This window comes from Panulirus ornatus, chromosome 15, assembly GCF_036320965.1.
Source record: "Panulirus ornatus isolate Po-2019 chromosome 15, ASM3632096v1, whole genome shotgun sequence".
Classification (NCBI taxonomy): domain Eukaryota; kingdom Metazoa; phylum Arthropoda; class Malacostraca; order Decapoda; family Palinuridae; genus Panulirus; species Panulirus ornatus.
Genome location: NC_092238.1, coordinates 5,291,234 through 5,316,611, shown reverse-complemented (window position 1 = coordinate 5,316,611; position 25,378 = coordinate 5,291,234). Strand labels below are relative to the sequence as shown.

General features: G+C 44.1%; 1 protein-coding gene across 3 annotated transcripts in view; it reads left to right on the top strand.

The window, feature by feature from the left end:
* Window positions 1-351: 351 nt before the first annotated feature.
* LOC139753710 (uncharacterized) overlaps window positions 352-25,378 on the top strand; it is a 53,867-nt gene continuing 28,840 nt past the window's right edge. For 2 of the 3 annotated variants that reach the window (XM_071670441.1, XM_071670440.1), the window contains exon 1: window positions 354-1,885. In XM_071670441.1, the coding sequence (XP_071526542.1) occupies window positions 1,648-1,885 (238 nt within the window). In that variant the 5' untranslated portion in view covers window positions 354-1,647. Of the gene's footprint in view, window positions 1,886-25,378 lie in introns of all 3 variants that reach the window. The other variant, XM_071670442.1, reaches the window with a different exon arrangement.

Here is a 25,378-nt window from a genome sequence, read left to right as displayed (position 1 = left end):
CTATGTGGCTTGAGGACGTTATTCCTGCTGCCGCGTCAGCGCCTCCGTCTTCATCCTCTCCTTCAGGAGCTCACTCTACTCTCTCTCTCCCCCTTCCTCTCCTTTCTATCTTCCCCCACCCACCCTCCTCCCTGTGCCTATTCTTCCTCTCCACACACTCCCCAAACCCTTCCATCTCCCTCTCACCCCATCCACTCCTGGCCTAACTGCTCTCTCTCTCTCTCTCTCTCTCTCTCTCTCTCTCTCTCTCTCTCTCCACGCAGTGAATAAGTGGGGAGGGGGGGAGAGGGAGGGGGCGGCGGAGGAGGGGGGAAGGGTGGGTGGGTGGACAAGAATTGAGAAAATCTTCCCCAACCCCAAAATTCATCATTCGCCATTTTCCCTGACTTCTGATCGGCAAATAAGACTCAACAATCCGTTGCTCTTCACTTTATATCGTGATCACGTCTCTCAATAGAGCACCACGTGCGCCCCAACAGGGGCCGAGGCCATAGCGGCACCAGATGGCCCTTACGGCCGAAGGGATTTAGTGGCCGCGTTCCCCTGGCTCAAGGGAGGGTAAATAGTCCGGACTTGCACTGAGGCGGGAAACTTTATTAGCACAGAATACACACAGAGTCGAGTCCCAAAAAGCTGCGTCTCTCCCGAGCAGAAACTGGGACAGAAAAACACCAAGTACTCAATCTAGTTCCATAACACGAATCCTGTCAGCGATTTTTCGACCCTGCCCCATTGTTAATGCTATTTTACGTCGGGGGTGAAGGAGAAGGGAAGGAATTGACTTAACCTCCTCCCTCCCCCCTTTTCGAGATCAACGGGTCAGTTTTCTCTGATGACGTTATCCTTAAAAAAAAAACAAAAGAAGAAAAGAACGACAAAAAATGGGAATGACTAGAGGTGGTAATAATTGCTGATTATGTATTAATTTCAAGCAACGAGTCTCGGGCTTGGCCTTACACAATGGGAAGAGATACTCATTATTACAGGGACAAGCATCCATTAGCGGCCTGGATTTGGCCAACCTTCCGTGTATTCTCCGCTAACCAATCAGCGCGGCTACATTCGCCTGTGTCTAGCTCGCGCCAGACGGCGGTGCTCAACTACCTCTTTAATTTACAATTAATTCCCGTAGCTTTACGCCTCCCGTTGCACCCTGGTGGTAGACTGTGATCGCCACTTGTCCAATGTGAAGTAGAGAGAGGTTTAGATAGAAAGGTAGGTCATGCGAGGGAGTTTGGGCGTCTGGGAACCCTCGCGCATCCGCCACCGTCCGAGGAGTCGCTATTATCCAACCGCGAATTATCCCAATACCACAGGCCGTCCTGCGCGCTGATTGGCCTGTGTCGCCGCGACCCGCTCTCCCATTGGTCAACACCACGGGGGATTAGATGTGTATGCATTGTTCGTGTAAATAGTGTTGAAATGATTAGGGGATCCCGGGTGGCGGTATAAACGAAATAAGCAGATGAGCGGCGGGGTCAGTCGCTTGGTGACGCTCCCAGTCTACGGAGCTGTGAGGGAGGACGACTGGTTGTTAAACCTCAGCTCAGCTGCGCCCCCTAGTTTTTTTTTTAACCAGTTCCGTCGTGGGTCGTATATTTTTTAAGTGGTGACGTGGACTCTCTTGTCTTCTTCGGACGCGTCGCCATGATGGAGCGATCGCTCAAATCTATCACCCCGCCGCCTCCGCCGCCGCCTCCTGCACCACAGGAGCCGCAGCGCAGTTCGCCGCCGCTGCCGCAGGTGGACACGCCGTTGCCGCCGACGACGGGCGCTCCGCCCTGCCGCACCTCCCGGGTCTACACGATCGAGGACATCCTGGGGCGGTCGCAGCCGCAGGAGCCGCCGGCGCCGCAGATCACCACCCCAGACAACCATGCCGCAGGTGAGGGGCCGCAGGCTCGTTAGCAGTCATTACCGTACCTGCATGTTCAATCTAGGTAAATTGCGAACCAGTGTCGCTGATATTAAGTATGGTTAAATGTGCTTTAGGGGGGCCGACGGTGGAAGCGTCTGCGTGGACGGGGCCGCCCGCCCCGTCTCCCTAAGACGTAAGGCCAGGCTGTTTAAGGTACTTCCTTGGACTTCGGTAACGTCCAGTGGGGGAAAGGGAGCGCCGCTCCGCCTCCTCCAACACACGCAAGCCCTTCGCGCGCCAGTGTCGGGCTGTGGGATGTTGGGTCAATGCCTCTCCCCAGTGCCAACAAATGTTCAGCTGGCCCTCCCCTGGCACTGCTATGAAGACGAACCATTTCACTGTCTAATGATTACTTTTCACTGTTGTGTTTGCCACAGTCCGCGCTTGGGGTGTCAGATGGCCGCTGACAAGTGCTTGGTACATTGTCGCAAATTTATCTCCTTATTTCTTATGCTTCCAGTAATTCACTGAGGCCTCTATCACATTCTTTTCCTAAAACTCTCTCCCTTATATTCGAATAGCCGTCATCATCAGCGAATGCACATTGTATCAGTCCATTTGAATATGTTATCTTTAAGCTCTGTTACCTTAAATTACCTTGCACCTAGATTTTATTGTCATAATTATCTCTGGTAAGGTAGGTAGAGTTTCCATGTCTAATGTTCGGTTAAGGGGCAACTAAAGTAGATAACATACAATTTAACACACCCAGCCCATGTGGCTGACAGGGTATCACCAGCTGTTCACATTTTGGTCTATATTTCACTTCCCATTATCGATTTTTTTTTCCGTTTACCTTGTTTCTATATTTATTTATTCGATTATTTACCACATGTCTTCAAAAATAGTGTACAGCTTTTGATAAAGGTGATATATATATATATATATATATTTTTAATTTTCCAAAAGAAGGAACAGAGAAGGGGGCCAGGTGAGGATATTCCCTCAAAGGCCCAGTTCTCTGTTCTTAACGCTACCTCGCTAACGCGGGAAATGGCGAATAGTTTGAAAGAAAGATGTATATATATATATATATATATATATATATATATATATATATATATATATATATATATATATTCAACAGGATTGTCAATATATGGAATGGTTTACTAGTCAGAGATGTTGAAAGCAGTACTTTAGATACGTTTGATATAAAACTTCATAAATTATTTCGCCTTTTAAGTCCACGACTTACTTTATTTAGGTCTCCTTTGTCACATTGACAGTGTTCATGTTATTGTCTGAAGTATCTGTATGTCTTCTAACTTTTACTGTACTAATCTGTGAGTTTTTGATATCTTCTGCTCCCACAAACAGCTTCGAAAGGACCGAATGGCATGCTGTGGCTTGAATTCCTGTGTATATATATATATATATATATATTGGAGGCTCTGGTCACGGGCGGAAGTCCACATGAAGGCCGGGCCTTAAATGAAACATAGAGAGGTTAATGAAAGGGGGAAAAAAACAAGGGGAAAATATTTACGAATTCCGGAGGAAGTGAAAAACGTCCTTTTGAAGTGTCACGCACATTAGAACAGTAATTGAACACCATGAGACATTTGTCATGATGTATATGCTTATGGGTTTTGCGATAGAGTATACTCCTGGTATACCACTAGTCTACTCAGGCTCTTGTGTGCGCGTGTGGGGGAAACCGGGAGAAGCGACTGAGCTGAGAATAATCTCCGTCAGTTGATCTCTTTACATCCGCCATAGTTTTTTTTTCCATTTCCATACCCAACGAGCGGAGGGCCGCTCATCTCCGCTCCCCTGTCCCCTTCATTTCCCAAGTCATTATCTTGTCATTATTCCGTCATTCGCGGTAAATAATGATATCGCGGAACAATTAGCGGGTAAAATTGACAGTAGTGGTGGCTGCGTTGGCGGCACTGCTGCGTCCCTTAAGGGTGGGCAGCGCTGGTGACACTGGCGCCCATAAGGGCGTAAGCCTTCGACAACCTCTTAAAAAAAAGAAATATTGATTGACTAATTGGTCTCTTTTTTTGCTGCTATAGAGACTTCAATTACTTTTTTTTATGTTGTTTTAAAGGGTTTTTATTGATTTTTGTTTATAACTTTCCGGAAAGTTCGGCAACTTTTGTTGAAATTGGAATATATAAAAAAAAAAAAAGGCTTCATTCAGAACTATGGAAGTTATAAAAGACTTTTATTGTCTGATTTTCTGAGTGTGTTTGTGTATATTGTTGCATAGCTGCGCTTTACACAGGAGCAGGGGAAGGAGGACTCCTCTGAAGCGTTGATAAATGATTCTGGACTATAAATGACATTGCTATTGCTTTATCGAAGGTGATTTAACACTCGTCGTAGCGGAACCTGTATATATATATATATATATATATATATATATATATATATATATATATGTATATATGTATATGTGTGTGTGTGTGTGTGTGTGTGTGTGTAATTTGCATAATCAAATAAATGTTTCCTTTGTATCAACGCATAACGCAGGTTTGGCTGATGCCAATCCGATTCCAGTGACTCAAAATACATTTGATTACATTTATGATAATTTGTACTATTAAATCCCTAATTGGGCTACACAGTGTTTTAATAAGGTAATCATGAGTTTATCTGGTTGTTTGACGGGGGGAGGGGTCGGACAGCGATTGGTCTTTGATATCGCTTTTGCATTTGCGTAACCCTTTGGGGACAAGGTTGACCCTTCTGGGGACAAGGGTGCGACCTTTTGCGATGGCGTGAACTTTGACCTTTACTCTTGGAAGGTCAGGTCAAAGCTTTTGGCATGTCTTCAGTCAGATCCCAAAGGTCGTCATTTGTTTTCAGAAGGGGATCTTAAGATGCTCAAGGGTTGTGGTTGGGTTCAAGGGGTCTTATACCGCTGGGTTGTACGTCAAAGGTTGTCGTACCGTTGTACGTCAAAGGTTGTCGTACCATTGTACCTCAAGGGTTGTCGTACCGTTGTGCCTCAAAGGTTGTCGTACCGTTGTACCTCAAGGGTTGTCGTTCCGTTGTACCTCAGGGGTTGTCGTACCGTTGTGCCTCAAAGGTTGTCGTACCATTGTACCTCAAGGGTTGTCGTTCCGTTGTACCTCAAGGGTTGTCGTACCGTTGTGCAAACCTCAAGGGTTGTCGTACCGTTGTACCTCAAAGGTTGTCGTACCGTTGTACATCAAGCGTTGTCGTACCGTTGTGCAAACCTCAAGGGTTGTCGTACCGTTGTACCTCAAGGGTTGTCGTACCGTTGTGCAAACCTCAAGGGTTGTCGTACCGTTGTACCTCAAGGGTTGTCGTGCCGTTGTGCAAACCTCAAGGGTTGTCGTACCATTTTACCTCACGGGTTGTCGTACCGTTGTACCTCAAAGGTTGTCGTACCGTTGTGCAAACCTCAAGGGTTGTCGTACCGTTGTACCTCACGGGTTGTCGTACCGTTGTACTCGAGTCGTACCGTTGTGCTCAAGGGTGCTTGTACTGCTGTACTTAAACGGGTCCTACCGTTGTGCTAGAGGGCAAGGGCGGTGCTCAAGTGTTTGTTGACACTGTAAAAGTTTATAAACTGGTGAGATCAAGCGCTGGGAACTCATTTTCAATTTTGAATATAATTTTTCGAATGAAAATTACTTTTTTGACCCCATCTGAAAATACCAATTTGACTGAAGTAACCCCAAGCAACTTGTATGTAAATATAATTTTGGCTAAAGCATCGAAATATTTTGAGCGAACACGTCAAAATTTTGAAGACAATTTTCGATTACATTTATTTCTAGATTATATTTTAGATTATTTTCATTGCTTAACACAGAAACATGAATATGATCGAAGAGAACAGATGACATTGATTTTCACTCGGCCTAACCAGTGAATTACATCGACATATTGAATCTCACAGTAAATTTCACGTAATTCAATTTGAACACCCTCCCATATGAATTAACTTCTACGCCCTCACCACGGCAGCGGACACCTTTTTTAAAAGACCGCCAGATTGTGGTGGTTGGCCACAAGGGACGTTCGTTTTCTCCTTCGTTTTACTCACTCGATATAGCGACCCCCTTCCGTCAGCGGCCGACCTCCTGACGGCGGCCAACGCCTCGTACTGTGCTGACGGCGGTGGTTCGTTGTCGTGTTTTGATCTTATTCCAGATCTAATTCGAATGCATCTATCGCTGGTGAGAGTATATATGATGGTGTGATTATTACAGGAAAGTGCACTTGGGAACTTATCGTATTCCATTTCCCAGTGGACTCGTAGGAACATATATATATATACATACGTGTGTCTGTGTGTGTGTGTGTAAGTGTGTGTGTGTGTCAACTCCATCTCACACATCACAGCCAAGGACGAACAGACAACCCATTCTTCACCAACGCCATCATCGCAAACTGATCAACCCTTTCCCCCTGTCCCGTCCCATCCCGTCTTTACCCCCACTTCCCTCCCTCTCCTCTCCTCTCCTCTCTCCCTCCACGGTAAAGGGTGACGACGGTGGGAGAGGCTGCGTGTGACAGCTGGCGGCCAATCATCAACCACGGCCCCAGCTGGTGGCCTTTACATAAACGTTATTGATGCGTGAGGAGAGAGGATGATGTAGGACCATATGAGCGTCCTCCTCCTCCCCCCGGCGAGCGACTGTGTCCATGATGAGCGATGGCCGGCACCATCTTATTGACACCCTCCGCGTCAGTAGGTTGTAGACACCAGCCGGCCAATGAACCATCTTACTGACACCCTGCGCGTCGGTAGGTTGTACACAGCAGCAGCTTTCTCCAGGGAAGTGCTACTACCCCTCCTGACTTAGGAGAGGTGAAGCGATGGCCGGACCATTTTACTTACACCCTGCGTGTTAGTAGGTCGTAGACACCAAGCCGCCCAGGGAACCATCTTACACCCTTCGTGCCCAGGATTTCTAGTGTTATTTTCCTGTGTCAACTAAAACTATGCCTCTGCACTGGTCACCTCATCTTTCAAATGACACCACCACACTTCACCTCCTCACTCCTGCATCCCGGATGAATATTTTGTGGTTACTGTTACGCTTTTTTTTTTTTCTCCCGTCAACCACATGATCTCAGAACAGCTGTGATCTACCCCATTTATATAAAGGACATTTCCAAAGGCGTGAATACCATTTAAATTATTTTTGTTCCCCCTTTCCCATCTTGAGACTTGGCCTCTGTGGGGACGCTGGCCTGTCGCTGAAGCCTTCATCATACCAAAAAGGAAAATGATCGTAATATTTTGATTATAATGCCATCTCTAGAGCCTATCCTTATTTTTATCTAATGCAAAGCCTATCCTTATTTTTATGATGCAAACTTCTAAATAGAATTATCTATTTGCAGTAACTAACTTCATTAGTTTAAGAAAAAAATGATAATTGATTTTGAAGTCAGATTATCATTTATTAACGAAATTGAACATGATCGGAATGCAACTTTCACCCAAAAGGAAAATGTCAGGAAAAAATATTAGTCAGTATTTTCATTTTCTATTATTTTTTTTTTAAGCCACTGTATATAAGTCCCATCATGGAAGGGCCTATGTGAAGCAGTGGATTGGGAATTGATTTAATCCAGGGTGTTTTAAAATTCGATTTATCATCAACTTAGGTTTTTTTTTTTTTTATATCCACTTTATCTGCAAGGAACAGGGAGATGATGAGATGTGTGATAATGGATAATTTATTTATCATAGAAAAAGTAGATTTGTTTCCTTAAACCAGATGATGTCGAATATTGACGCGGGAACCGAACCTTTGTTGGATATCTTGATCGCCTGAAGATAGTTATAAAGTTTCGGTCAGATAAAACTCTCTCTCTCTCTCTCTCTCTCTCTCTCTCTCTCTCTCTCTCTCTCTCTCTCTCTCTCTCTCTCTCTCTCTCTCTCTCTCTCTCTCTGAGGATAAAGCGCAGCCAGCACCCAACCCAACGCGCTGTTGCGCTCATAAGGAAATGCAGCGTAGACAATGACAGGTATTTCTTAGAAGTCTTTCCCTACACCATTGGGAAAAAGAGTCACGTTATGCCCTAAGCATTGTACATCTGTAGGCGAAGTTTACAGTGTCCCCTGTACTGTGTGACCAATTGAATTAAAAGAGTTAGAATTGAAGATCGTTTATGCAAGAAATACGGTCAAGTATATTGTATGCGTCGTACACATAACGATGAAGTCATATATATATATATATATATATATATATATATATATATATATATATATATATATATATATATATATATATGTGTGTGTGTGTGTGTGTGTGTGTGTGTGTGGCTATAAAATCGTATCATAATGATATCGGAGTGTTTACTCACTGACCCGAGATGGCTTGTATTGTAATGTTGGATAAATAAGGATAAATATGTGGTGCACTCGCGACTTTATTTAGGAATAAGGTTTTAAATCCAGTGTGTATTGTAGTATGAATAGAAATAAGTTGGTGGGTAGTATATGACTGTGATGAGTTATGAAGAATGGTTTATAGACTGTACTGTGTTATTGGATGATTTAGATAAAAGTTGTTCTTAGGAACTTTAGATGATATTATCATTATTATTATTATTATTATTATTATTATTATTATTATTATTATTATTATTATTATTATTATTATCATTATTATTATCATTATTATTACTATTATTATTATTATTATTATTATTATTATTATTATTATTATTATCATTATTATTATCATTATTATTACTATTATTATTATTATTATTATTATTATTATTATTGTTGTTGTTGTTGTTGTTGTTGTTGTTGTTGTCATTGTAGGAGTAGCAGTAGCAGCAGTGGTGGTAGCAGTGTCATTATCATTAGAATTATCATTATTCAAGTTATCGTTATCATTATTATTACTATTAATATTATTATTGATACTACTGTTATTGTTATTATTGTTGTTTTTGCTTTCATTATTATTATTGTTGTAGTTGCTTTCATTATGATTATTATTTTTATTATTATTATTATTATTCATTATTATTATCATCATCATCATTATTGTTATTATTATTATTATTATTATTATTATCATTATCATTATTATTATTATCATTATTATTATTATCACATTATTATTATTATTATCATTATTCCTCTTGTTCCTCTCCTTCTTCTTCTTATTCTTACTCTTATTCTTCTTATTCTTATTCTAATTTTTCTTCTTCTTCTTCTTCTTCTTCTTCTTCTTCTTCTTCATTTCCTCCTCAGTTTCATCCGGTGGTGGAAGCTTTAGCGCAAGTTTTGCCACAAAGTCCTTCCGTCCAAAAGTCTCGCCTGGTCATGAGGAGGGAAAAGCGAGACGTGGGAGAGATATTCCTCAAGTTTCGTCTCGTTTCACCTGAGTTTTTGTCTCTCTCTCTCTTTTATATATAGGAGGTTGTGGGTTAAGGCCTCTCTGTCGCTGCGGTAGTTAGACATGGTGTGGCACGGTGGTTAGCAGGAGTGTCGTTCAAGATGGTTTGGAGTCTTGGCGTCTAATTCTAAAAGAAGTGGCTTGAAATTTAGCCTCGTTTTCGGGGAAGTTGTTCCCATGTCTGATGATTCTGGCGGGAGATTCTTTGGCGAGTGTGGGGGAGTGTCTTCTGAGTTTGTGGGAGATTATAACATCGTTAGGGGAGTTTGCGGGAGATTGTAACATCGTTAGGGGAGTTTGTGGGAGATTATAACATCGTTAGGGGAGTTTGTGGGAGATTGTAACATCGTTAGGGGAGTTTGCGGGAGATTGTAACATCGTTAGGGGAGTTTGCGGGAGATTATAACATCGTTAGGGGAGTTTGTGGGAAATTATAACATCGTTAGGGGAGTTTGTGGGAGATAATAACATCGTCAGGGGAGTTTGTGGGAGATTATAACATCGTTGGGGGAGTTTGCTGGAGATATCTCTGTTGTTACGGAATTTTTGCGGGAGATTCTTCTGTCTTTGTGGGAGAATTTTTTTCCCTTATGGGAATTTGTATGAGATTCGTCAGCATCCTCGAGAATTTCGTTCAACACAAAGGATATTTGCCCGAAGTTTACAACCCGTCAGGTAATTACTGAGGTTACAACCCGTCAGGTAATTACTGGGGTTACAACCCTCAGGTAATTACTGGGGTTACAACCCGTCAGGTAATTACTGGGGTTACAACCCTCAGGTAATTACTGAGGTTACAACCCGTCAGGTAATTACTGAGGTTACAACCCGTCAGGTAATTACTGAGGTTACAACCCGTCAGGTAATTACTGGGGTTACAACCTGTCAGGTAATTACTGGGGTTACAACCCGTCAGGTAATTACTGAGGTTACAACCCGTCAGGTAATTACTGGGGTTACAACCCTCAGGTAATTACTGGGGTTACAACCCGTCAGGTAATTACTGGGGTTACAACCCGTCAGGTAATTACTGGGGTTACAACCTGTCAGGTAATTACTGGGGTTACAACCCGTCAGGTAATTACTGGGGTTACAACCCGTCAGGTAATTACTGAGGTTACAACCCGTCAGGTAATTACTGAGGTTACAACCCGTCAGGTAATTACTGGGGTTACAACCCGTCAGGTAATTACTGAGGTTACAACCCGTCAGGTAATTACTGGGGTTACAACCCTCAGGTAATTACTGAGGTTACAACCCGTCAGGTAATTACTGGGGTTACAACCCGTCAGGTAATTACTGGGGTTACAACCCGTCAGGTAATTACTGAGGTTACAACCCGTCAGGTAATTACTGGGGTTACAACCCGTCAGGTAATTACTGGGGTTACAACCCTCAGGTAATTACTGGGGTTACAACCCGTCAGGTAATTACTGAGGTTACAACCCGTCAGGTAATTACTGGGGTTACAACCCGTCAGGTAATTACTGGGGTTACAACCCGTCAGGTAATTACTGGGGTTACAACCCTCAGGTAATTACTGGGGTTACAACCCGTCAGGTAATTACTGAGGTTACAACCCGTCAGGTAATTACTGGGGTTACAACCCGTCAGGTAATTACTGAGGTTACAACCCGTCAGGTAATTACTGGGGTTACAACCTGTCAGGTAATTACTGGGGTTACAACCCGTCAGGTAATTACTGGGGTTACAACCCTCAGGTAATTACTGGGGTTACAACCCGTCAGGTAATTACTGGGGTTACAACCCTCAGGTAATTACTGGGGTTACAACCCTCAGGTAATTACTGGGGTTACAACCCTCAGGTAATTACTGGGGTTACAACCCGTCAGGTAATTACTGGGGTTACAACCCGTCAGGTAATTACTGGGGTTACAACCCGTCAGGTAATTACTGGGGTTACAACCCGTCAGGTAATTACTGGGGTTACAACCCGTCAGGTAATTACTGGGGTTACAACCCTCAGGTAATTACTGAGGTTACAACCCGTCAGGTAATTACTGGGGTTACAACCCTCAGGTAATTACTGGGGTTACAACCCGTCAGGTAATTACTGGGGTTACAACCCGTCAGGTAATTACTGGGGTTACAACCCTCAGGTAATTACTGGGGTTACAACCCGTCAGGTAATTACTGGGGTTACAACCCGTCAGGTAATTACTGGGGTTACAACCCTCAGGTAATTACTGGGGTTACAACCCGTCAGGTAATTACTGGGGTTACAACCCTCAGGTAATTACTGGGGTTACAACCCGTCAGGTAATTACTGGGGTTACAACCCTCAGGTAATTACTGGGGTTACAACCCGTCAGGTAATTACTGGGGTTACAACCCTCAGGTAATTACTGGGGTTACAACCCTCAGGTAATTACTGGGGTTACAACCCGTCAGGTAATTACTGGGGTTACAACCCGTCAGGTAATTACTGGGGTTACAACCCGTCAGGTAATTACTGGGGTTACAACCCTCAGGTAATTACTGGGGTTACAACCCGTCAGGTAATTACTGGGGTTACAACCCTCAGGTAATTACTGGGGTTACAACCCGTCAGGTAATTACTGGGGTTACAACCCGTCAGGTAATTACTGGGGTTACAACCTGTCAGGTAATTACTGGGGTTACAACCCGTCAGGTAATTACTGGGGTTACAACCCGTCAGGTAATTACTGGGGTTACAACCCGTCAGGTAATTACTGGGGTTACAACCCGTCAGGTAATTACTGGGGTTACAACCCGTCAGGTAATTACTGGGGTTACAACCCGTCAGGTAATTACTGGGGTTACAACCCGTCAGGTAATTACTGGGGTTACAACCCGTCAGGTAATTACTGGGGTTACAACCCGTCAGGTAATTACTGGGGTTACAACCCGTCAGGTAATTACTGGGGTTACAACCCGTCAGGTAATTACTGGGGTTACAACCCGTCAGGTAATTACTGGGGTTACAACCCTCAGGTAATTACTGGGGTTACAACCCTCAGGTAATTACTGGGGTTACAACCCTCAGGTAATTACTGGGGTTACAACCCTCAGGTAATTACTGAGGTTACAACCCGTCAGGTAATTACTGGGGTTACAACCCGTCAGGTAATTACTGGGGTTACAACCCGTCAGGTAATTACTGGGGTTACAACCCGTCAGGTAATTACTGGGGTTACAACCCGTCAGGTAATTACTGGGGTTACAACCCGTCAGGTAATTACTGAGGTTACAACCCGTCAGGTAATTACTGGGGTTACAACCCGTCAGGTAATTACTGGGGTTACAACCCGTCAGGTAATTACTGAGGTTACAACCCGTCAGGTAATTACTGGGGTTACAACCCTCAGGTAATTACTGGGGTTACAACCTGTCAGGTAATTACTGAGGTTACAACCCGTCAGGTAATTACTGGGGTTACAACCCTCAGGTAATTACTGGGGTTACAACCCTCAGGTAATTACTGAGGTTACAACCCGTCAGGTAATTACTGGGGTTACAACCCTCAGGTAATTACTGGGGTTACAACCCTCAGGTAATTACTGAGGTTACAACCCGTCAGGTAATTACTGGGGTTACAACCCTCAGGTAATTACTGGGGTTACAACCCTCAGGTAATTACTGGGGTTACAACCCGTCAGGTAATTACTGAGGTTACAACCCGTCAGGTAATTACTGAGGTTACAACCCGTCAGGTAATTACTGGGGTTACAACCCGTCAGGTAATTACTGGGGTTACAACCCTCAGGTAATTACTGGGGTTACAACCCGTCAGGTAATTACTGGGGTTACAACCCGTCAGGTAATTACTGGGGTTACAACCCGTCAGGTAATTACTGGGGTTACAACCCTCAGGTAATTACTGGGGTTACAACCTGTCAGGTAATTACTGGGGTTACAACCCGTCAGGTAATTACTGAGGTTACAACCCTCAGGAAATTTAAAACTGGGGTTACAACCCTCAGGTAATTACGGGGTTACAACCCTTCAGGAATTACTGATTTTACAACCCGTAGGAAAATTACTGGGGTTTACAACCCTCAGGTAATTACTGGGGTTACAACCTGTCAGGTAATTACTGGGGTTATAACCTGTCAGGTAATCACTGGGGTTACAACCCGTCAGGTAATTACTGGGGTTACAACCCGTCAGGTAATTACTGGGGTTACAACCTGTCAGGCAAGTTACTGAAGTTACAACCCGTTAGGTAATTACTGGGGTTACAACCCGTCAGGTAATTACTGGGGTTACAACCTGTCAGGTAATTACTGGGGTTACAACCCGTCAGGTAATTACTGGGGTTACAACCCGTCAGGTAATTACTGGGGTTACAACCCGTCAGGTAATTACTGGGGTTACAACCCGTCAGGTAATTACTGGGGTTACAACCCGTCGCGTGGAATTGTCCATAGTCTGAGTGGTCTGTGTGATCTCTATTGATGATCGAGTGATTGAATATGGTGGTTGTGGTGGTGTTGTGGTGGTGCTTCCTGTTGTGTTGGAGGTTCTGGTGGTTGTGGTGGTGCTGCCTGTTGTGGTGGTGTAGTGGTGCTTCCTGTTGTAGTGGTGGTTGTGGTATTGTAGTGGTGTTTACTGTAGTGATTGTGGTAATGAAGTGGTGTTTCCTGTTGTAGTGGTGGTTGTGGTATTGTAGTGGTGTTTCCTGTTGCAGTGGTGGTTGTGGTAGTGTAGTGGTGTTTCCTGTTGTAGTGGTGGTTGTGGTATTGTAGTGGTGGTTGTGGTATTGTTGTGGTGCTTCCTGTATTGATTGTGGTATTGTAGTGGTGCTTCCTGTTGTAGTGATGGTTGTGGTAGTGTAGTGGTGTTTCCTGTTGTAGTGGTGGTTGTGGTATTGTTGTGGTGCTTCCTGTAGTGATTGTGGTATTGTAGTGGTGCTTCCTGTTGTAGTGGTGGTTGTGGTGTTGTAGTGGTGTTAGCTGTTGTAGTGGTGGTTGTGGTATTGTAGTGGTGCGTCTTGTTGTAGTGGTGGTTGTGGTAGTGTAGTGGTGCTTAATGTGGTGGCAGTAGAGGTCGTAGTAAGCACTGTAGGGCTTACTAAACGACTGTAGTATTGAAGTGGTGGTAGTGGTGGTGGTGGTGTTAATAGTGGTAACGGGTGGTAAAGTTCAAGGTCTCTAAGAGCACTTAACCACCCACTTGACCACGTACATGGCCGTAGCCCACGTACGAGGCTATGGCCACGTACCAGCCGGTGTCAGTGCGCCCACCGCTGGACCCATATTAACCAATAATCCCCTTGTTAATCCTGGCTGAGTGGGCACTGGAGGAGGGAGGGGTGGGTGAACTAAGGGATGGGATGGGGTGGAGGGAGGAGCAGCTTCAGGTACTGGAACTCCCTCCCTCCCTTCCTCCCTCCCTGGTCCTCTCCTAGTACCCACCAGTTCGCAGTGACGTCGCCGCGTTCACAAGTTTGAAACGCGTGGAAGTCAAGTAGCGTTCAGTGAGTAAATCAAGAGCGTCGACAGTCGAACGCGTTGTGCCAGAGATTGGTACGTAGTGAGAAAGGAATGGTTGCGGTCGAACGCATAGTTACTCCCAGCGTTGACAATCAGGACGCCAGCAGATGTATGGAGCGTTGCGTTGATGACAGCTGATTGGGGCGGCGTCGAACTTGTCTTTGTAATATATATATATATATATATATATATATATATATATATATATATATATATATATATATATATATATAGTGATAACCATACAGAAAATGAAACACTAGATTCCCAAGTGCACTTTCGTGTAATGATCACATCACCTGATGATGTGATCATTACACGAAAGTGCACTTGGGAACTTTTCGTGTTTCATTTTCTTCGTGGATATATATATATATATATATATATATATATATATATATATATATATATATATATATATATATATATATATATAACAAAAAGGTTACCACGAGTAACATTTGCTCGGTTGGTGATAGAGTTTTGTCGTTAGGATGTGGCCCTTCTGCTGTACGACCCCTGCAGTAGATGGTGACGAAGCGACCGTAGTGCCTTGTGAGGAGAGGAGAGCTAGTCCTGGTGAGCTGTGAGGACGAGGTGCCTGGTCCTGATGACTTGTGAGGAGAGGACAGCTCGTCCTGGTGACTTGGGAGGAGAGGAGACCTGGTCCTGGTGACTTGTGAGGACAGAGGAGCTGGGTCACCAACCTGACTGCTCCCCGTGCCAAGTTCACCTCACCAATCACACCTGCCCGTCCGTCACCTGGTGTTGAGGGCAAGTGATTCGCTCCTGTATAATCGTTAATTACCCATCTGATCGTTTCGCGCAGCCTCTATTGGCCAGATTACCACCTATTGATTCGCTATAATTGGCACCGCAAGCTCCGTACCTGATCTTATTAGCAAGGGATGCGGTGGACCGTGGAACACGGGAGTCTAGTCACTAGACCACGGGTTGCTAGAGGCCAGTTCACCGTGGGCAGGGCAAGTCATTGAGTGTTGCCATCTCCTTAGCGGTTGATAATCCTAGGATGCGTTATATATATATATGTCTGTATTATTATTATTATTATTATCATTATTATTATTATTATTATTATTATTATTATTATTATTATTATTATTATCATCATCATCATCATCATTATTATATATATATATATATATATATATATATATATATATATATATATATATATATATATATATATATATATATGTATGTATATATATATATAAAGTTATCGAGGTCTGAACTTGCAGGAGGGTGAGAGACGTAAATGGGATAGAGAGAATTAGAGCGATGTGGTATACGGGGTTGGGAGGAGGTGAGGTGACGTGCTATATAAATTTTCTAAACCAGGAAATATATGAAGGTCATCGGAAATCACGACAAGGTCTTTGGGGGCTTGGCTGTGGATAGGTGGATTCTGGTTTTATGCATATTGTGGATGACAGCCACAAAGTGGATCTGAGCATATGAGGCCATTCTTCAACTGGCGCTGCCTCACAAACGCTGATCAGCACATCCGCATGTGACCATGCCAGGGCTAAGAAAGTCTGGCAGGGTGAAGGAATAGAAAGGGTCAGACCATCTGAAGACATGGGGAGACCCTTCCAGGCCAAGGCCTGACGAACTTTATAAGAATTACAACATCATCAATAACAACATTACTTACGTCACCACGACAGTTACTGCCTCAGAACACTTCACAAACATCACCCCACTACAAACACAACACCAATGATACAACACCACTGCACTAAGACACAGCACGGAAAACATAACACAGCTCCACTGAAACATCGCCGCTCCACTCCAGCACAGCACAGGTACAGCGGCGAAGCACAGTGCCGCTACAGTAAAACAAAAGCGTCACTACATTAAACACAGCACCACTCCAATGCACCACCACCACCACCCCAGCAGCGCAGCAAACATCCTCCCACCCTACACCACCGTAAACAGCCCCAAGAATGGTGAACAACTTGTAGGATCAGCGGAGAACAATTTCATCCACCCACCCACCCAACCCCACCCCCTTAAAGTATCACCCATCGTACACAAATAAGACAATTATCACTGATTAATACCTCTTACGCTGCAGTGAGAACCGGCTAATTCCCTTGTTTACGGGCTGCAGCCCAGTATGCTAAGGCCCTCGCATTGTTGAAGCGGGAGGATTTGGACTCTCTCGGCTCGATGAGATAAGTCCATGATATGTCAAAACATCGATGATGGCTTTCGCTTGGGGAGAAGAGGTGGAGAGAGTGAGGTTAGGCATTGTGCTGCTCTTAAGAGGAAAGGGGAGGGTTGGGTGGGGTGGGTTGGGTTAGGAGGTGAGGGGTGAATGAGAGGGAGGGAGATACTGTAGTACAGACTTGTGGATAGTGAGGAGGGAGAGGGGGGATATGGTGGAAATTAGCGCTGGGGTTGGATATGAGAGAGAGAGAGAGAGAGAGAGAGAGAGAGAGAGAGAGAGAGAGAGAGAGAGAGAGGATGGATGGCGGGTGAGAGGGTTGAAGGTGGATGACGTGGGTTTGTAGGGGGGAAGGTTGCCAGTAGACACACGTGGGTGATGGGAATTCCGTTGGGGTTTGACGGGAAGCCGAGAAACGTATCCTAACCTCACAGTTCACGATACGACCTGGGATGTTCTTCAATGTCCAGCAGTGAAATGAACAGTGATGACATGACCTATGATACAACGAACTTTAGTCTCGGAGATGTGTCACACTACATGGTATATGATCGACTTATATAAGTGTAGGGATGGGTCTCTCTCTCTCTCTCTCTCTCTCTCTCTCTCTCTCTCTCTCTCTCTCTCTCTGCACTCCAGGGTCTTTTTTTACCTGTTTCCTTGAAATAACAGGAGGCCGTGCGCCAGCCTCATCAAGGGTCGGGAGGGAATGTTCGTAGGAAGTGGAGGATTAGCCTTCTCTTAACAGTAAACAAACCGAGAGTTATAGCGTCGATTAAATTGGGCCGCATCAGTTAGCGGCTCCACGGCGGGGTTAACGAGCTAACAATCCGCGGCCGGTAATCACCTAGTTAACCGGGGCTATTGTCCGTGGCGGCCGGTCGGCCAGCAATTGGGTGGAAGATCGAAGCGGCCGACGGGGTTAACGTGGGGTTGGGGGGGGGGGGGGAGGCAAGTGGCAGCAGCTGGCGGGCCATGAAGCATCCTGCATGATGGAGAGACACAAGGCTATATACATGCATGAACCATAAACACACACACACACACACACACACACACACACACACACAGCAACTTTTTCCACCTTATCTCTCGTGTCTCATCCTCTCTACCCTATAGATCATGATGCTGGTCTCCACAGTACTCGAAGTCAAACATATTTAGGATTCCGTTGTCTTGTCTCCTGCACGGGGCCTGAGACAGAGTCGAACGAGAGTAAAGTCTGTTTTTCATGTCACATTCTTCGGTTTCTCTTTCTGTGTTCTCTTTACGTAGCGTTCACGAAGGCCAATGAGAACTTGTTTTGCCTTTCCGATTCTCCACGTAGCACTGATCTGAGTTGGAAGTGCTGTTTTGGATCTGGAAAATAAAAATCATTTTTTTTAAGTAAAATTCTAAAAAAAAAAAGATTGAGAAATAATCTATTGTAATCTGAATGTAATTCACTGTTATGAATGTAATTCACAGTTACGGTGATAATGCTAAAGAGAACGGACACCATTTATAATGAGATAGGTAGATTAATACATTATTGTTATGTTATCACTGCATGTAGGCACTGTTGTATCTTCCTTTTTCTCTCTCATTTCACTGGTGTCTTGCAGCAGAGTCTTCACTGCCGCTGTGGAACTTCATAACTCACTGTTGTAGAAGACTGCAGTGACTTTCTGACTTACCCTTCTGGTATTTTCGAAGTAATTCTGTCCAATACTCAAAACTCTTCGGGTAATCCAACCTTTTTTATTTCGCTGTCACTGTACTTTCGTCCATCGAAAGACAGACGAGAAAATTCGTTTTCAAATGTTCTTGAAATTGGCTTCGACTTGGTAGATGTATAAACGATATATTGGAAAGAAATCTTTTTTTTTTCTATGTATCTTACAGTTTTAAAGTTGTGTTGCGAATCTAGAAACTCTCCTGATTCAACACACCACGAGGTTGTAAGGGGTTGTTGTTGTTGTTGTTGTTGTTGTTGTGGTGTTGTGGTGGTTAGTTAAGGGGGCCCAGGAGGGAGGGAGGGAGGGAGGGAGGGGCGCGGGTGCTCCTCCCCCTCCCCCTCCCCCTAGACAACACTGGCCACAACAAAAGCACAACCAAGCTAGTCCATGGGGCCATTCTTCCCTGTGGCCAGCGTATATGATCCGATTCCGAATTTGATTAAATTTTGGAAGAAAAAAAAAGGTTTAAATTTCGTTTGAAGGGGTGATGGTGGTGATGATGGTGGAGATGGTGATGGTGGTGATGATGGTGATGATGATGGTGATGATGATGATGGTGATGGTGGGTTTTTGGAGGAGGAGGGAGGAGGAGGATTGTTATTACATACAACTAGCGTAGCTGATAATGAGTGGGCGGAACTATGAGCTTAACGTCAACAAACCCCGCGTAACAATGGCTGTTCTGGAATCCCTAATTAATTGAATTGTACCGTACACACAGGCCAATTAGCCCCAGGTATTGTTCCTTGCCTGCATACCGCGTCATTTGTAAATAAAGCCAGTATCGCCCAGTGGGAATTTGTGGCGACTATTGTTAAACAAAACCGGCGAATTATTTGGGGCGCTTATTTACATGCATGATAAAAGAGATGATTAAAAACTCGTGCGACGGCCCCTGATTGGTCGACAATGGTAACGGTCACTGCGAATCCCGCCGCTCCCATTGGTTACCGCCATTTTCAAATATACGATATATATATATATATATATATATTCTTTTTTTTTTCCTTCGTTTGTATTAAGTAATTTTCATTTCCAGTGGCTCAGTAACGGGATGGGGGGTGGGGGGAGAGAAAGAATTATCATCAAAATGGTTATTTGTGACCCGAGGTGAATTCAATTATAGATCTAAATTGTTATTCAAATTCCATTACAATTGGTCCTGCAATCAGAATGGATAGATACTTTTTTTCCCATCATCCCCATCCTTTTTGCATTGTTTCAGTAGTTCTGAAAAAAAATATGTGTATATATATATTCGCCCTTCTATAGACACAATATATATGTAACCCTACACTAACTATGTGGATTATCTCTATTTCCTTATACATTTATTTGCACAGACGAAAGTTTCTGAAATAAACTTGATCGTGTATATATATATATATATATATATATATATATATATATATATATATATATATATATATATATATCACTCTCCCTGTCCTTGAAGTCTTCGAGGTTTCACACTCTTTCGTCCTTGAGTTTTCTCCAATTGCATATTTATTTCTTTTCCCTCCCATCAACACCCATTTTCTTCCCTGATTCGACCTTCCGTCTCCCCCATAACCCCCAACACCCAACACGGCCAAAATTAACTTTAAATTGTCATAAATTGACTCAAAGTGACTCAATTTCATACGTCCTCTTGAAGTCGTCATCTCCCTTCTTCAATTTGGATGTCAATTCAAGGCAACAGAAGTGTGAAATGGCCTTAAAATTGTAATGAACGTAATAGGGCGAGAATAGAATCAACCAATTTGTCATTTTATTTCCACTCCTTTGTGCTAGGATTTAAATTAGATGGGCCAAGTGGGTGGTTTATCCCTCATGTCGAGAATAGCCGCAGAATGTGGCTAGAGGTGGGTACTTCTTTAGGTAAATTGGTCCATTCAGAGAGGGAGGGACTAATCCCTCCACCCATCATCTTGGAAGGTATTTACATTAATTGTTCATTGTGCAGCCACCGTACGCGTTGAATTCGTGTCATTTAGGAGCCATTGAAGAATTTACACAAGGTTGTTTGGTCGGGATTAGAAAGTCTGGCTCGGGCTGGCGCCGAGTGATCTTGTGGCGGTGGTGGGAAGAGGGATCCACACACTTCTAGTGGTTAGATGCTGAGACACACACACACACACACACACACACACAACCCCTCTGGGGAACACAGTCTGGGGTAGATTCTGATGTCGGGAGTAGATCAAGGTTATCCTGAGGTAGACGACGGAGTCTTGGGGGAGGAAAATAATTGTATTGACGGGAGATGAGTATTTAGAAGACTTTGACGGCAGATGTTGGTGGTTAAGTTGGTCTTAAAGGTTACCTGGAAAGGATGAGGTTCCAGGGGGATTTTGGAAGTGCTTTTAGTGTGGGTGTTTAAAGTAGAAACGCAGCTAGAGAGACATTAGAGTTTGAGAGATGACTGGAGGAAATCCTTGAGCACCAAAGGTGTACACTTAAGTGAGTGACGAAGGCGAACTGGAAGAAGGGGGACTGTTGAGGTGGGAGGCGACTGCTGCTGGAGAAGAGGATGGCCGTGGGGTGCCCACAGCAACTCCGCCGCTCATCGGGGAGGCAATTGGTCATATCCGATTCCCATGCGCCTGACTTAGTCCATTGAGCCGAGACGAGGCGTTGTGTGCGCGTCCGTGTGCGTGAGCGCACGGCTTATATCACCGGTATTCATTGCTTAGGAATTTATGTAACTGCACGAGACACAGATACAACGTCAGGGATGCATCCTCCGATATGCGGAGGAGGGAGAGAGCGCGACGGCAGGAGCTGCACCAAGCTGGCTGGGTGAGGGGAGGCATGAGGGACACGTTCGTTCGTCTCTGCTGGGGTGGGTGGGTGGGTTCGCGTTAGGTACTTCACTGAACACGGGAGAACTCGGTCTCCACTCCACGTTCCGACCACCAGCTGTGCTAGTCAGCCCTAGAACGATGCAGATAGCTGTGGTCTGTATACACTACCACCTCGGTGCTGTGCCACGCCCTGAGGTGTTGGGTGAACCGCTGCTATGTTATACACTGGTAGTGCGAGGATAAGTTTATGCATGTTGGTGTGTGTGTGTGTGTGTGTGTGTGTTTGTGTGTGGGTTGCTGCTGTCACAAAAGCGTTGTGTGGTGCGTGAATACGTGATGGGAATTACTGTTAATCATTCTTGCATGTTGCATGATGTATCCTGCTGGAGGACCTTATCTGCGGATCCAGGGGCGGCCTCTTGGATATCCCCGCCATATCGGTGTCCCGCGCCCTCAGTTACCCCGACTGTGGTTGTGAGAGTCCTTCACCGCAGTAGAGCCCCTGGTGGGGGGTACCTGGGACATACTTACCTCCCCTTTTGTGATGCCACCAGTAAGGGGCAGAGGGCTGGACATTTACACCTCCCAGGACTCACCTCGAGTGACGGAAAATGTTAAGCGTTTCGTTCTCATGAGGAATATTGAGATGAGTATTTTGTTCAGTTGTGATTATTACTCGCCCAGTGAAAGGTGATAAGGCTGAAGGATTATAAGACTACGACCTGTCGTAAGTGCTGCGTCTCTCATAAGACCCGACCGAGGTAAACGTCTGTTCGTTTAGTAAAACCTTCTCGTCACACGTGATGTGAAAACTAGACATTGTGGTATCAGGTTTGGGAGTGAAGCTGTTCAGTCGTCTGGGATGTTTACTTACTAAGATAGATCCTAGTGTGTTAATGTCGGATGATATCATTTTATACCTGAGGTGATGCCAAGGCTTGTATACGTCCGTAGTGGTGGTATATGACACCCGGGTGTCCCATTGAGGTCAAAGATATTGGCATGTGTTTCGTGGTCTGGCATCTCCAGTGAGGGGCACAACCCCAGGCGATGTCGGGCGCTGGTAGTGTGTGTGTGTGTGGGAAGGTACTGCCCTGCTCGACCGCTTGTATACCATCAGGAACAACAGAGATGCTTGAAGCCCGACTCTCTCTCTCTCTCTCTCTCTCTCTCTCTCTTCACTGAACTTGTCTCAGTTGTATATTTTCAACGTTTACGTTTCTGAGACTTGTGATTTTGTTGAATGAGATTTGAGGGCGTTTTTCGCTACATTTACCTTTCACTAGGTGCATTTTTTACCCCTTTATATATGTACACATATACTTATACAGCTTCGACACCTCTTCTTTCGAAATCTGTTTTGTCTTCCCTCAGACACACTCTCTCCTTGACGAACACTTAGGTGTTCATAAAACTACTGAAATCATTCATTTCAAACAATAGTGCAAGAACTTTTTTAATATTATTCCCAAGCTTTTTTTTTCTACCGTTCTCAAATCTATTCCTTTATTACATCGCTTGGTTTAGTTACATGTAATTAAGAGACTGTTATCTTGGACGTGAATTCAGTCCTTTATTACACGATTGTTTAGTTTAAATACAGGTGATTAACAAACAGTTGTCTAAGTACATAAATTTTGTATTTAGATGCAGGCTTCATTCTTTGGTAAGTTACTGGAGTGGCCATTGTCCGGTGGGTCATCTGTAGAGTGGTATGCAAATCAAGGTGGGCGCAGTCAGGTGGGTAACGAAGAGAGGGACTCATGAATGGAAGATGAGGCTTATGATGTGTGAATGAGACTATCCCGTTTGGCTGGCGCGAGGCAACGAAAGAAATGAGTTGATTTTGGAGGTGAGATCGTGAGGGAAGGGCGACTTGCTTGGAAATGAGATGAGGGGGATGTGAGGTGAATGGATGTGGAGGGAATGAGGTGACAATGATATGACATGACTAGCGATTATATGCCTTGAGATTACGTCACAGGATGATGACGTGATTATGACGTAAGGTAAGACATGAGATCTGTAGGACCAAGAGATATAGTGACATGAGTCGGAGCGACTGACAGACGTGAGTAACTCGGCCATGAAATGAACGAGAAGTGAGTTTACTGGTGATGAATCGATAGGAGGAGGTGAGGTGAGTGAGATGACGGCCGTAGGAAGTGAGATGACTTAAACGATCGAGTGAGCGAGTGTGAGTGTCTGTAACATGAGGGTCATTTTGGACACTGAGTCTGAGATGATGACTGGAAAGTGACATGTTGTGGTGCAGTGACAGGAAAGCTAAGAAACTGTGTTATATCTAGAAGTGAAGACTTGCGTGTGGAGTACTGATATGACGGTCATGTCAGCCAAAGTCTTACAAAAAATTTTGAAGTCAAAATACTGAAAAAAGAAATTTAATTTCTATAAATTTTTGGATATAATTTGGGATATTTTTTTTGGCATTTATATGAATCATCATTGGTAATAATTAATTCCCTTGAATAATTCTCTGCGAGGAATTAGTGTTGAGAATTAGCGGTGGTGTTGTGGGTATAATTAGCGAAGACTTATAATGATTATTGCCAGTCAAGATATCATCAAATGATATATTTTCATTTTTCAGTAGAAATTATTTTTTCAAAGACTATTACAAAAAAAAAAGAAATTGCGTCCTTGATTGAATATTATAAAGGGTTAATTTTCATGTATCAATAAGAAGTATTAATTAACAGGTCGTAAAGAGAAATTCAAGTGAAATTAAGGTATTTTCTTCATTCCTCTGTCTTCTGTAGTTTTGTGTCGTTCTGTCTGTCTGTAGCTTACGTCACAGTCGCTGTTACCTTGCGTCACCGTTACGTCATCATTCTGTGACGTAACCTCCGGCCGTATCGTGTCTCAACTTGTCATGTCATTTTCCCGTTATGTCACCTCATTCCCTCCACATCCATTCACCTCACATCCCCCTCATCTCATTTCCAAGCAAGTCGCCCTTCCCTCACGATCTCACCTCCAAAATCAACTCATTTCTTTCGTTGCCTCGCGCCAGCCAAACGGGATAGTCTCATTCACACATCATAAGCCTCATCTTCCATTCATGAGTCCCTCTCTTCGTTACCCACCTGACTGCGCCCACCTTGATTTGCATACCACTCTACAGATGACCCACCGGACAATGGCCACTCCAGTAACTTACCAAAGAATGAAGCCTGCATTTAAATCTAGAATATATATATATATATATATATATATATATATATATATATATATATATATATATATTATATATATATATATATATATATATATATATATATATATATATAGTCGCTTTTGGTTCATTTGCCTTCATGTCTCTCCCTCTTTTGACACCTTTCGCCCGGGCATCCATCTTGTAATGTGTGCCCGAACCACCGTACCCACCCCACTGAACCCCCAGTGTGTTTGTAAGGCCTCTGCAGCGCCAAAAGAACCTTGCCACGTCCATCTGACGGAACTGCTGCCATCACCTGTTTCGCCCAGATGTTCACCTCTCTGGTTGCTTGGATGTTTGGCTTACGTTCCTTCCATCAGTCTTCTCTCGTGTCTTCTCCTTTCTAGAGCTTTATTATCAAGTTCCTTATCGTCTGCTTTCCAGGTCTGTGTTTCTTCAGCGTCCAGAACTACGTTTCATATTAAGCTCTTTTGCTATCCGCACCTTCAAGCTTCATGTCAAGCTTATTCTAAGATCAAGCTTTCGCCTTGTTGAAAGCTGCTTTTGCCTCACAGCAATTTTTTTCTTCGGTCGGCCTCCATCTTACATTTCTGAAATATTGAAGTTCTCCAAGTGTTTTGATTTCCAGCGAGGAAGGTCACCATTCCATCGTCTTTCGCTTGAAGTCCTGGGTCCATTTTGCATTCATCTGGACAGCTCAACTG